The sequence below is a fragment of the Dipodomys spectabilis genome, unplaced genomic scaffold, assembly GCF_019054845.1.
Source record: "Dipodomys spectabilis isolate Male_0828 unplaced genomic scaffold, ASM1905484v1 ptg000542l, whole genome shotgun sequence".
NCBI lineage: Eukaryota > Metazoa > Chordata > Mammalia > Rodentia > Heteromyidae > Dipodomys > Dipodomys spectabilis.
The window spans coordinates 276,011-290,905 of record NW_024871219.1 but is presented as its reverse complement, the minus strand read 5'-3'; the positions used below and the strand labels follow the sequence as shown (position 1 = coordinate 290,905).

The following is a 14,895-nucleotide window of genomic DNA, read 5'->3' as shown; positions in this document are numbered from 1 at the left end:
TTTTCACAAAAATAAAATAAAAATCACAAAAACAAACGCAAACACCCCCCCCCCAGGAATTTCTTCTCTTGAAAACAGATAGGTAACACATGAAAGTGAATGCTCAGACAGGAAAAACCAAATATAGGGGGGGAAATATGTCAGTGTTAATTAACTATTCTCTTAAAACTACATGGGGGAATTCCTTCTATTTCAAGAACAAATAAATTTACCAAATGTTAATTCAGAAATTTACTAAACATTAATCAGCATAACAAAATGTGAGCCTAGACCTAAAACTATGCTTACCTCTAAGGGAAGCTGGCACTTGGGGTTCACACTTATAATCCTAGCTACTTGGCAGGCTGAGATCTGAGGATCACAGTTTGAAGCCAGCCTGGGCAGAAAAGTCCATGAGATTCTTATCTCCAACTAACCACCAAAAGCAGAAAGTAGAGATGTGGCTCAAGTGTTAGAGCGCTAGCCTTGATCCTAAAAGCTTAGGGACAGCCAGAGTCCAAGCCCCAGGACTAGCATAAAGAAAAAAAGAAAACCAAAAAGACCTCCAAAGTGTATTCATCAAGTTTTCTGAGGAAACAAATTTACTCTTGAAAGTATTTGTAACATAGCTCTATTATTTTGATAGCACTACTCACTATGACTTAAAAAGATTTTATGATGTTTTAGGGATGGAGCTCAGTGATAGAGATTTCCATAGAGCACAGCGTACATGAGGATGAGGATTTAATCTCTAGAATGGGAAGTGGCAGAAGGGAGGGAGAATTGGATAGGGGTTTTAAAAAAAAAAGCCATCTTGGAAAATTGCATGTATGTATTTTTGTGGACTAAAGCCTGAAATTTTAGGCAATTTAAAGGAATTGGAGAATTCAAGATGATAATCATTATACATTAGAGAAAAATGGCAACCAAAATATTTTAGCCATACAGAACTGAATAGAGATAGAAGAATGACAATGAGTTCTACATATGACTCTTGGCCATTCACAGCATGGCATGGAAAAGCACTGACTGAAACAAAAGGTCAATACCTCTAAAGTATGGGGCCATGAGTGAAACAGTGTGTAATAAAGAACAGCCAAGTTTAATTTCTAAGTGGGGAAGAAAAGGCACAAGGGAATTTGCCACATAAATTACTGGAATAACCTTCCTATTTCCAAGCATCTTATTTATTATACAAGACCGTGTGTTTTGGTTCAGCTACAGAATGGAAGAGAAAAATCTTTGTCTGAAATACACATGATAGAGAATATCTAAAATAAAAACAAGAGCCAAATAGTAGACAAAAGTATGAATCCCAATAAATAAATGGTCAAATGAATTGTTCAAATACACGAAAAAAATGGTTAACATGCTTAGCTATAAAGAAAATAAACCAGTGTATCATATCAAGTGGTATAGCACTTGACTATTTTTGGATCAGAGAAACAAAGAACATGCTACACTTTATTATTTAAATAAAAACATTAAAAATCAAAGCCAGAGATAAGTAATACATTAAATAAATATTCACAATTTGAGTTGTAATTAGTTTAACCTATGTGCTTATTGAAGAGGAAAGAACTCAGAAGAGAAGGGTAAAGAATGGGAGGGGCAGTAAAGAAGCAAGAGTCAGGTGCTGTCAAGCCTATAATCCTAGCTACTCAAGAAGCTGAGATCTGAGGATCAAGATTCCAAGCCAGCCTAGGCAGGAAAGCCTGTGAGACATTTATCTCCAATTAACTACCAAAAAGCTGGAAATAAGCGGTGACTCAAGTGATAGAGTGCCAGCCTTGAGCAGAAAAAGCCAAATGAGAAAGTGTAGCACAAAAGGAGGAGGAGGAGGAAGAGGAAGAGAAGAAGGTGGAAGAAGAAGAGGAGGTGGAAGAGGAGGAGAAAGAATAGTAATTTCATGGAGAAATACGTAAGTCTATAATTATGATGTGGGATTTTAATGCACCCTCTCAGCAACTGTCAGAAGAAGCACATAATAAATTAGGATGTAAAATGTTTAAAGTATCTTAACAATGCACATATTCCAACAAAAATACATTAATACAGGTGGCCAAAGGCACAAGAAACACAAATTTAAAAAATAATTTTAAAACACCTGCAAATCCCATCCATACAAACCTTAAAAAACAATTTCATAAATTAAAAGAGACAAAAACTACATGGTTCATTTTTCTTCCTGGCCTCAAATTCAAAGAAACAGGAAATCGATACAATAACTAGAAAACTCTCATGTTTGAAAACTAAGAAATATGTCTTTCACCATGCCTGATGGTATAGACCTGCATCTAGCAATAGAAGACTGAGTTAGGAGGATCATAAGTTCAGGGTAAGTATGGGTTTAAGTGAAACTGGTCTAATTAAAAAAATTCAGGCCCAGTTGTCCTTAAAAGTAAATAAATAAAAACTTGAAATGGAAAACAGAAAAGTGTATCTGCATGTATGGATAATATGGTCTTGCTAAATAAATAGATAAAAATGTCTAATTGTAATAAATCAAGCACAGTTGTAAGTTTGGGAGTGGAGGGGCTAGGAAGGTGGCTCAGTGGTAGAGCGCTTGCCTTGCATGCATGAGGCCCTGGGTTCAATTCCTCAGCACCCCATAAGCAAAAAGAATAAAAGCCAGAAGTGGTGCTGTGGCTCAAGTGGTAGAGCGCTAGCCTTGAGCTGAAGAGCTGAGGGACAGCGCCCAGGCCCAGAGTTCAGGCCCCACGACTGGACCCCCCCGCCCCCCCCAAAAAAGGGGGGGGGAAGCAGTAAGAAAAAAATGGTAATTATATATAACAATAAAAGAAGAGCAGTAACTTATAAACTGTTCATGAAAGAGACTAAATGGCTCTCTGGTATGTGAAAAAGTACTCAATCTCAATAGCAAGCAAGGATAACAGTGTGATAATTGGAAATCTACACAAGATGTGTTTATTATGTGAGAGCAAAGACATGAACCCAACTGAATTCCATGACACTGACTGAAAATTTAAAGTGATATCACACTTGAGGAAAATTTGACATGATGTAGAAGGACTGTATCTTTTTTTGGGGGGGCCTGGGCGCTATCCCTGAGTTCTTTTGCTAAAGGCTAGTGCTCTACCACTTAAGAGGCCCAGCACCCCTTTGATTTTCTAGTAGTTCACTGGATATGAGTCTCAGGGACTTACCCATGTAATTGTGGCCCCTCTGAATGGTATTTTCACAAATTAAAAAAAGAGGGGAGGGGGAAGAGGGGGAGGGGGGGAGAAGGGGGGGGAGGAGGAGGAGGAGGGGAGGAGGAGGGGGAGGAGGGGAGGAGGGGAGGAGGAGGGGGAGGAGGGAGTTTCCTGCCCCAGCCTGGCTTTGAGATCCTCAGATCTCAGCCTCCTGAGGAGCTAGGACTGCAGGCATGAGCCACCAGAGCCTGGCTAGGCTACCTCTTTTATAGCACACCAATTCCTCCCACAAACTAAGCAATCTTGTGCAGGGACAACAAAATAACATGCACAAAAGGCAGTTCACAGTAGCATTGTTCATACTTTCCAAAAGTTTGAAATTTAAAAAAAAAACTTTTTTCAGGAATTGCAAGTATAGTAAACAACAAAGGTGAGCTGAAAGCCGCCCGCCCAGGGGCTGCTGCCCACTTGTGGCCCGGGACTGTTTCTAACGCAGGAAGCACTGCATGCTCCCTCCGTGCATTTGTTAAAAAAAACTAATGCCCCATTAAAAATTATTTGTTCTCAAAAAAACCAACAAAAAAACCCATTGGAAGGATAAACAAACTTGTATTCACATAATGGATTCTTACAGTAGCTCTTAATACAAAATCATCTTCCTTTAAAGGGACACTTGTCAAATTCTGCCACCAAGGCTAAGGGAGGGCAGAAAGGAGTGTGCTACTGGTCATTAATTTGGCAGAGGTCAAAGATGCTGGCAAACGTACTATAATGCACAGGAAAACCCACCACAATTAAGAACTGTCTGCATGACATCAACAAGAATCAGTAAGTATTGTATAGGTAACATGAGATGAATCTCATAAACAATGCTTTAGCAGAAGAAATAAGAGTAGGTACAGTTATTATCTAAAGAAGCACGGGCATAACTATTTTGCTTAAGAACAGATTCACTAATGGTAAAGCTATGAAGAAGAGTAACCATTACAAAATCAAAGCAGTACTTATCTCAGTGGGAAATAAAGATGGCTGTAATGATGACAGTCACACCAGAGAGACTGGGGGGAGGGGGGGGGGGAAGACAACAACTCTGTGATGTCCTAGCAATGCTCTTTTTCTTAATGTGAATTCTTCCCACATGGGGATACCTAATACAAACTTATATGTATATATTTTGAGCAGTTCACTATATATATATATATATATATATATAAAATGTTATTATATATATAATGTATATATATAATATATATAATATACATATATAATTATATATATAATACATATATATAATGTTACAATTTAAAATAATTTAGTAGCTAAGGCACAAGTGGATCACGCCTATAACCTTAGCTACATATGAGGTTGAGATCTGAAGATCATGATTCAAAGCCAGTCCAGGCAGGAAAGTCCATGAGACTCTTACCTCCAATTAACCACCAGAAAACCAGAAGTGGCACTGTGGCTCAAGTGATTGAGCCCTAGCCTTGAGCTGAAGGGCTGAGGGACAGTGCCCAAGCCCAGAGTTCAAACCCCACATCCAATAAATAAATAAATAAAATTTAGTGGGTTTGTTTTTGGGGGGGGAGTGGGGGGTCCGGTCGTGGGGCCTGAACTCTGGGCCTGGGTGCTGTCCCTCAGCTCGTCAGCTCAAGGCTAGCGCTCTACCACTTGAGCCACAGCATCACTTCCAGATTTTGTCTCTTTTTTTGCTTATGTGGTACTGAGGAATCAAACCCAGGATCTCATGCATGCAAGGCAAGCACTCTACCACTGAGCCACCTTCCCAGCCCCTAAATAAAATTTAGTAATACTTAACTATCTATATATCCCAGACATGTAAGTAGGTTAGAATTCATTAAATTCTGAAAACACCTATTAGTAAATGAGAAATACATTAGTTCTATCTCCCAATTGCAGAAATTTAGACAAAGGTATCAGTTCCATTAAAAACCGATAATACAGGCTGGGCGCTGGTGGTTCACACCTGTAATCCTAGCTACTCAGGAGGCTAAGATCTGAGGATCGCGGTTCAAAGCCAGCCCAGGCAGGAAAGTCTGCGAGACTCTAATCTCCAAATAACCACCAGAAAAGCAGAAGTGGCACTGTGGCTCAATGGTAGAGTGCTTGCTGAAAAGCTGAGGGACAGCGCCCAGGCACAGAGTTCAAGCCCCACGACTGACAAACAAAACAAAACAAAAAACTGATAATACAGTAAGGATATAAAACTAGTAAAGAAAATTGGACAATAAGAAACATGTTGTAAGCCGGCACCAGTGATCTTAGCTACTCAGGAGGCTGAGATCTGATGCTCACAGTTCAAAGACAGCTGGGGCAGAAAAGTATGTGATACTTTTATTTCCAACCAACCACCAAAAAGTCGCAAATGGAGCTGAGGCTCAAGTGGTAGAGCACTAGCCTTCAGCACAAAAGTTCCAGGACAGTGTTCAGGCCCTGAATTCAAGTCCCAGGACCAGCACAAAAACCAAAACCAAACCAAACCAAACCAATGTTGTATAACCAATTATCACAGTCTACTCTACCACAGTCCTCTGGAGCCTAACTCCAGTCCTTAGAAATTCTGGAAGTCAAAGCAAGATGCATACTTCAAAATTATTCCACAGAGGAACAAAGAAGTTTTGATGTGTGTGTATAACAACTCCCATTTATTAGTTAGAGGCAGGGTGCCAAACTATGTACTGAGAATGCCTTGGGACTCACACAGATTTATATAAGCCCCCGGGGGTATTTTATTTATAACCATTATTTGGTATTTCTTATGCAACACAAAAACCTTATTAGTTAGCATCAGTAATTCACATTTTCAGCATCAAAATATACAGACTGGACAGTATATGTTTGAGAAGCTCAGTTTTCACAAACACTGACAGAAAAACCAATGGAAAATGTGGGTGCCTCCAAGGACTGAGGACTTATATAATACCCAACAGGTACGTGCACAAGTTACTAAGTAGTTGATGAGTATACAGAAGCAGAATACAACTTTTCATACATTGCTTTTGTAAATGACTAGCAAGCTGTTAGGACAGTTTGGATATAACTGCCTAACAAAAGGAACTGAAGTTAATTTCTCTCAGCCTAGTGGTGGCATGAAAAAAAAAAAATTACTAAGACATTAATGGGGCAAGGAAGTGGGAAAGTTCAAAGAACCCTGAATAAGTGCTCCTAGGTGACGTTAATTCTGGCAATCCTGGGCTCAAAAATTTGGTTTGATATTATGACATTTTTTTTAAAACATTACATATTTGTTACTACTACCTGGACCTCTGTTTTGAGTTGTATTTTACCATTGAGAGCTGCTCATGTGTTTGAATATTAATGGGCATGATGAGTTTAATTTCTATCACTGGTAATCTAATAAATGCTCAATACTATCATTTCAAATTTATGTCACATGATATTATGAAATTTATGTTATTTGATAATTTTTTTCATTTTTATTTCTTATTGTATTATACTCAGAAATTGTGTAATATCCTAAGTAAAACTGAAGATGGGCCATGATATCTGAGTCCTAAATTCATAGTGTTTTGCCATTTAAGTTAGATAATGCTTTTTTTCATGGGGCTTAAACTCTGGCATTGGGCGCTGTCCCTCAGCTCTTCAGCTCAAGGTGAGCGCTCTACTACTTGAGTCACAGCGCCACTTCCGGTTTTCTAGTAGCTTATTGGAGATCAGAGTCTCATGGACTTTCCTTCTCGGGCTGGCTTTGACCTCAGATCTCAGCCTTCTGAGTAGCTAGGATGACAGGCATGCACCACCAGCACCCAGCTCTAGATAATACTTTAACAAGATATTTTTGTATATTTTTTGCATGCTGAAGGCAGTCACGAATGAGTAAAGTGTAACAAGAGTTTTCCCTAATCTGTTATATTTTACCATATTCATTAGCATAATAAAACCCTGTTAGTCGATTTTTAAAAATAAATCTTGGAATATCTGGTTAAGAAAAGTTCTACCTAGTCTTGAAACAATAAAGTAGATTTAGTTTTGAGAGACGCCATTCTGACCAGTGATCTCAAAAGATCACTACTCTTGGGCTGGGAAGTTGGCTCAGTGGTAGAGTGCTTGCCTTGCATGCCTGAGGCCCTGGGTTCGATTCCTCAGCACCACATAACCAGAAAAAAGCCGGAAGTGGCACTGTGGCTCAAGTGGTCAAGTGCTAGCCTTGAGCTGAAGAGCTGAAGGACAGCACCCAGGCCCAGAGTTCAGGCCCCACAACCGGACCAAGAACAAAACAAAACAATAAGATCACTACTCTTTTTTCTACTGGAAAGCATAAAACAGTGATATACCAACTGATTTCCTATCTGCAATATTTAACCTGTTAAGATATACCCAGAAAAGAAAAATATACAGTAATGGGCTATTAAAATAACTGTAGACTTTTATTTTTGCAAATTGTCTTAGGAATTTCCAACTCATTATAAATTTAAAATCCAATTCTGATACTCATGGTTTTTAAGCTAAACTTAGCTGAGCTTCCAAAGTAGAAAAGTATAAAAATAATGACTAAACTACTGGTAGTGGTAAAAATAATAAATGGTAACAGCTAGCACACTTCCTAATATAAATCTGACATACAAATAAGATTTTATCTTATAATCTAAAAAGAATAAAAATCAATAAAACTATGAATGTAGATTTTCACTCACAATCTGTAGAAACATAGAAATGTAGTAACATATGGGGTAAAACTGAGTAAAATTAATATCCTTAAATTACCAATATTTTTCTTTATCAGAAAAAGATCAGAACACACTTCTAAGATTAATTATATATTACTAGAGGGAGATGAAAAGTCACATGACTAGACTGACCAGCTCAATGTACACATTTATTTAACGTTCTGTACCTCGACATCCTGAACACTGGATAAAAAAGTTGATTAAATCCAGAAGTGCGATGTCCCTGTCTTGTTTATATGATTCAATCCAGTCGTCCACCACAGACTGTGGGAAAAAAAATATAAAAATGAAAAGCTCTAAAATTTTGGTATTATAGCAAATAGATTTTCCAAAAAGTTTTTGTGTGTGGGGGGGGGGTCTATTTGAACAAGAAAATTACTTACCTTAAACTATTTTTTAGTAGTCAAATAAAAAGCAGATTGCCTTCTTTTTACTAAGGTTATTAAAATACATATTAGTGGGTCGCAATGACTTGTTCATAATAAGAGCACAATACAAAGTTCAATAATTTTAAGTAGATATGGATAATATTAAACCCATATTATAAAAACATCACAAAAATTAAGCCAGTTTCAATAGATATAAAAGCTTTCTGAGTATCAGAAAACCTAATCCATTAGTAGTGTAGACACACTGGACACCACATGCAACAAGATGCAGTTTCTTTAGAAATGTAAAGAATGATTCAATAACCTGAAATCAAGTAATTGAACTTATCAATAAAATAAAGGAGAAAAATCAAATAGTTATACTTCTAGATCTCAAAATGGTATGTGATAAAATTCTGAAGTCAATCCTAATATAAATTTCCAGGAAAATTAGGGCTCGATAGGGATGGAATCTAGGTAAAAAATAAAGACAAAGATTAAAATATATTAGTTATTGAAATACCTAAGATTGATGTAACCAAGTAATTCAATACACTAATAACAGAAAAATCTGATAAGATAGCTGACAAAAGATAAACATATAAAATAGCTATAGTTGAAAGGGGTGCTATAGGTTAAGTGGTAGTGTGCTAGCCTTGAGCTGGAGGACAGCGTTCAGGCTGAGTTCAAGCCCCATGACTGACAATAAATAAATAAATAAATAAATAAATAAATAAATAAATAAATAAATAAATAAATAAATAGCTATAGTAGTTGCTGTAATTTAAAAATAAAAGCATATGTAGCCCCTTCACAACTAAAAATAACTAAGGAAAGGATTCAGGAGAGGTGAAAATATTAAGAGAAATGGCTTAAAAAAGAAAACAATTTTAGTAAGACTCATGTTCTAAATTTAAAAAAAAAAAAAGTGGAAGTGAAACTGTGGCTCAAAGTGGTAGACTGCTAGCCTTGAGCAGAAAGCTTGGGACAGTGCCCTAAACTCAAGCCCCACAGCCAAAAAAATTTAAAAAAAAAAAAAAAGTTACAAGAACAACAACAAAGATATACTACTATAGAGACAAACTGTTTTCCCAACTTTGTGAGGCAAGTTCAACTTCTGGGCACTCCAGTTAAGATTCTATGAAGTTTTCTTGGGTGGGAGTTGTGGGTGGGATCAAACGAAATGTATTTAATTGAAACAGTTGTAACATTTTCTCTGTATTTATACCAAGTAAATATGCATCAATCTTAAGAAACATAGCTTTTGATGAATCTATTCTTTTCCATTTTATAGCCAACCCACAGTAGACTTGTTATGACACATAATTTATATGTCAGGGGTGATCAGACTGTTAATTTTCTAAACAAGTATAGTAAAATCTAATACGGTATCGGATTTTCAGGGGCTACACCCTCTTACCAGTACTAGCTTTTTCCAATTTTACCCATTGTGGGGTAAGCACACCCTTTCTTTTAGCAACTTTTTTGGAGAAGAACCTATTCCTTTCCATTCCTTTCTCATCACATTAGTATCTGGAAAGTTTCTTTGAAAATTACAAAAAGATGGTGGTAGGACAAGGTAAAAAGAAGAGGGGCTGGGAAGGTGGCTCAGTGGTAGAGCACTTGCCTTGCATGCATGAGGCCTTGGGTTCGATTCCCCAGCACCACATAAGCAAAAAGAAAAAAAAGCCAGAAGTGGTGCTGTGGCTCAAGTGGTAGAGCGCTAGCCTTGAGCTGAAGAGCAGAAGAAGAAGGAGAAGGAGAAGGAAGAGAAGGAAAAGGAGAAGAAGAATGCTGAAGGCTCAGCTGTACTAAATGCATCAGCTAGCAGTGATGGTGAGAACCAGAGAGGAAAGAACTCATCAACTGTGTGACATGTTCACCCATGTGCACGTGCATGCGCATGTGCACACACACACAACCAGATGGGCTGGGCACTGTCCTGAAATTTTGTGCTCGAGGATAGTGTTACAGCCACAGCTGCTTCTCATGACTTTCCTGGCTGGGCTTGCTTCAAACCTCAATCCTCAGATCCCAGCTGCCTGAATAGCTAGGATTACAGGTATGAACCACTGGTATCCTACCCTCAACTGACTTTTAGACCTAAAGCCTAACAAGAAGAGTTTTGTGACCTAGGTAACCATGTGTGGAACAAAGCTGAGGGAGAAGACATTCCCCAATGTCTAGATTGACCAAGTATTAGCAGGCATTCTAATATGGCAACAATATTTTTCTTTGTTTTCCCAAATTATTTTTCCAATTTGTGCTCTCACCAGTTATATGTAAAGTGCCCAAAACATCTTAAATTAAGAACTAGCATGCTGTCAGAGGAGTGAAATTATGTCATTTATAGGGAAGTCATTATGAGATTCAGAGAGTATCATACAGAGTGAAGAGCCAGGCCCAGAAAGACAAAGGTTTTATGTTTTCTCTCACACGTTTAGGCCTAAAATACAACCTCTCATACAAACAAACACAAAAGCATATGCATGTGCAAACAAGCAATCTGAGTAAAGTACCACATGCACAGTAGTGAAATTACATAGTGTAAACGTTTCAACAACTGCCAGACAGTTTAATAAAATTACCACGTTTAGAATGGGGGTGGGGAACAGGTAGTAGGGAAGAGGATAGGTGAATAGAAATACAATAGTAGACAAATACAGTCATGATACTTGATGTGCACATGTGAAAAAGAAATGGAGAACTCTGTGTCACCAGTGGGGAAGAGGGTAGATGGTAGTGGAAGAATGATGGAGGAGGAGACTGACCAGGATAAATGGGTATGTTAAAACTCAACCCCTAACACAGAAATCTAAAGACAGAAAAATAGACATTATTTAAAAGACTCGTATGCTAGAAACTGCATCAGAAACATTACAATTTACTACAAAGATACTGAATGCTAAATAGATGAGAAATAATTATTAGTGTAAGACAACCAGGTATACAATACAGCCACATTGAGAGAGAACTTAAAACTACGATAAAGAGGATATTTCAATGTTTGAAAAATAGTATTACTGAAAGATGGTACTGAAATAGCTGACTATTCATCCAGAAATAAATACAGAAGGGCCATGTGAAACCTCTCAGGGAAGTGTGGAGATACAGGAACGTAAAGATCTGAACTTGAGGGAGAGAGATGAACACTCTTGGGCTGGAAGAAACATTTACCAAGTATGGCATAGTCAAGAAGTAAATGATGTAGTCTGCCTTAATGGAAAGGACATTGGCAGACATTAGAATTAAACAGGTAGGGAAGGAGGAAGGCAGACACACATAAAAGCCACCTCATAATCAAATTGGTAGAAATCTTAGGAAAGAAGAAAAATTTTATAGCAGCCACTGGTTAGATGCAGGGAAGCAAAGAGTAAGAACCACAGTAAGCTTCCTAGTAAGAGCTATTTAAGGGGCTGGGAAGGTGGCTCAGTGGTACAGTGCTTGCCTTGCATGCCTGAGACCCTGGGTTCAATTCTTCAGCATCACATAAGCAAAAAGAAAAAAGCCGGAAGTGGCGCTGTGGCTCAAGTGGTAGAGCGCTAGCCTTGAGCTGAAGAGTTGAGTGACAGCGCCCAGGCCCAGAGTTCAGGCCCCACGACCGGACCCTCCCCCTCCCTCCAAAAAAAGAACTATTTAAGTTCAGGGACAATGGAATGCCCTGAGTAAGGAAAATCTGTATATTCAGTAATTCAGTCATTCTTATCTACTCCCGAAATAATCTTTCAAATAAAGGCAAAACACAACTTTTCAGACTTGCTAGACATGATGGTACAGCCGGCCTGTAATGCCAGACCTTGGAGACTAGAGCAGCAGATCAGTAATTCAAGACATGGGCAATAGCGCAAAATCACGACCCTCAGATCTCAGCCTCCTGAGCAGCTAGGATTATAGGCCTGAGCCACCGGCACCTGGCCAAGCAAAATATATTAAAGAGGTCAATTTTGAGTTACTGAACTAAAGAAATTTGAACTGTCCACATATTTACATTTTTAAGAATAAATAATACTTTGAGATCAACAGCAAACTATCTGGATAAATACAGAAAAGACTCATTCTTCTGGTGAGTAATTTAGTAATAAGCGAATCTTACAGAAAATGTTATCCAACATTTCGAGTTGAATCACCTTTTATTTTATTTTTTTTGGGTCCAGTCGTGGGGCCTGAACTCTGGGCTTGGGCCCTGTCCCTCAGCTCTTCAGCTCAAGGCTAGCACTCTACCACTTGAGCCACAGCACCACTTCCAGCTTTTTTCTTTTTGCTTATGTGGTGCTGAGGAATCGAACCCAGGGCCTCAGGCATGCAAGGCAAGTGCTCTACCACTGAGCCACCTTCCCAGCCCCTTGAATCACCTTTTAAAAGTAATGTTCTAGGTAGCGACTGGGGCTCTGTGCAGGAGGTGAGGAGAAACTGGTAGAAGAAACAAATAGGAAAAACGAACTCAGTAAGTCTATTGAAGGTATGAATAATATTACTAATGAGTGTGACCTAAGTCACACATAGAAAATACAAGACCAACAATGACAGAAGGCATACTTTTTTCAGACATACATAGATAGCACCAACATAACCCATAAGTCAAATGTCTAAAGAATGAAATAATAACAGAAAATGTTCTCTGACTGTAATAGATGACTTTGAAAGCAACAACAAAAAGGCACCCAAAGTAACTATGAACGTGTGATAGTTAGAAAATATTTGAGCTGGGTGTGGTGGTACATGTCCGTAACCCCAGCCATAGTGACTTGGAAGGCAACAGCCGGAGATGACAGCTAACCCAAGAAAGATGGTGAGAAACAGTCTTAAAAACAAAAGGGTTCTGCTCAACTGGGAGAGGCCTTGCCTAGCAAAACTCCTGAATTCAATTCTAGGAGGAGGAAAGGAATATTTTAACTGAAGATAATGAAAATGTACCAAAATTTCTAACAGCAAAAGCAGTTGTTATAGGAAAAAAAATATTTAAATAATTATTTGAAATTTATAGTTAATTTAGAATTTATATGGACAAGAGTTCTAAATCAATGACTTAAGCTGCTGTCTTAAGAAACAATATTTCACTGTGAACTGCCTTTATTAGTGATATCAGAAAAAAGGTACATAATTTAATTTCATAAAAATTTCTGGTAACATGGTGCCAGACCGTTAAAAAGAAGTCAATAATTTTGGAATATCTATATCACAAATTACAGACACAAAATCACTGTGGAACCTAAAAGTGGCAGAAGCTCCACTGGCCTCCAAATATCAGTACCCAATCAACAGAGGAGAAAACTGTGAAAAACTGGATCATCAATAATTTTTGGTTAAGTCAGGCCTACAATTGACATGTGCCATTTCAGTTAATATTTCATTAGCAAAAACTTGTACAGTAGTCACATCTGAATAGAAGTAAAAAGTATATTCTCAATGGGCACTGGTAGCTTTTCAGGAGGCTGATTCTAAGGATAGCAGTTCAAAGCCAGCCCAGGCAGGAAAGTCCTCGAGACTCTTATCTCTAATGAACTACCAGAAAACTGGTAGTGGCCCTAGGCTCAGGTTGAATGCCAGTTTTGAGCGAAAAAGCTCAGGGTCAGTGCCCAAGCCCTGAGTTCAAACCCCATGACCCACCCTCCCAAAAGTCTCTGTTAAAAGACTCTCTTGAAACTTTTTTCAACTTATCTCTGCCAAAATCTGTGCCTGTGGTTATTAATATTTGATACATCACATAGAGAAAATGATTACCTGCATGGACATTAGAGTTTTACTCTTGGTCTACAAAGAAATGCTTCAATAAATTAATGTATTCATACAGTACAACAAAATGTAACTGGTAATACAAAAGTACTGAATCTGTAGTAGCATTAATGGAAAAGAAGGTTGTTTTGACAAGTATAAAGGAAAATATATAGTGTTCTTATTTAAAAAACAAATTTACACACACACACACACACACACACACACACAGAAGCATAGGAAAAGGTATAAAAAATTCAAACCATGGTACTGATAGGTTTGCACATTTTCAAACCATTCCCAACAGTTTAATTCCAAGACTTCACAAAAAAAGACGATCTTTGAGAGCTCAGCCTTAGATCCGTAGCAAGAAGGCCAGAAGGAAGTATGTGAATCAAAGATGAAGAATGACAAAAATCATGACTTCCACTATTACAGTGATTTTATATTAGATTTTTGTAGTAGAGGACAGCTTAATAATTTATATTGAACTTTGCTCTACAAGGAGTTTGAGGCAGTTAAAGAAAAGCACCTTAAAAACTGAGCGAGAAAACCAAATGTTAAAGCTATAAAGTACACGTGAGCAGACGCAGACGGGCAGGGCAGCAGGTAAACCTGAGCTGTACCCGTGCTTCTAAGCTTCCCAGGGAGCCTAAGGTCAGCTCAATCTGGACATCTATATAGTACACTGAGGTCATATTCTTCAAACTCCACTAGGTTTACATTTTCCAGGAAGCAACTCGATAGGACTTTGGCTAAATGGACTGGGGCATAGAAAATTAGTATTCTACACTGCTGCTTAAGAAAAAATTCATTTGCTTTGGAGTTAGACAAGCAGATGGCAAAGATAATACAGTAGCTTGAAAACTCAAGACTCTAATGAGACCAAGTCATGATGGCATGTCCCAGTTACTAGGGAGGCAGAGATACAAATGGGGAGAGTGGGAAAGAGAAAAAGACCCTCTTCAGGAA

General features: G+C 38.1%; 1 protein-coding gene across 3 annotated transcripts in view; it reads right to left on the bottom strand.

The window, feature by feature from the left end:
- The window catches only part of Stag1 (stromal antigen 1), a 187,890-nt gene that overhangs the window by 90,888 nt on the left and 82,107 nt on the right, over window positions 1-14,895 (bottom strand). For 2 of the 3 annotated variants that reach the window (XM_042670355.1, XM_042670356.1), the window contains one exon: window positions 8,011-8,107. The exons of the other annotated variant lie outside the window; for it this stretch is intronic. In XM_042670355.1, coding sequence (XP_042526289.1) covers window positions 8,011-8,107 — 97 coding nt within the window. The remainder of the gene's footprint in view (window positions 1-8,010; window positions 8,108-14,895) is intronic. 3 annotated transcript variants of the gene reach the window in all.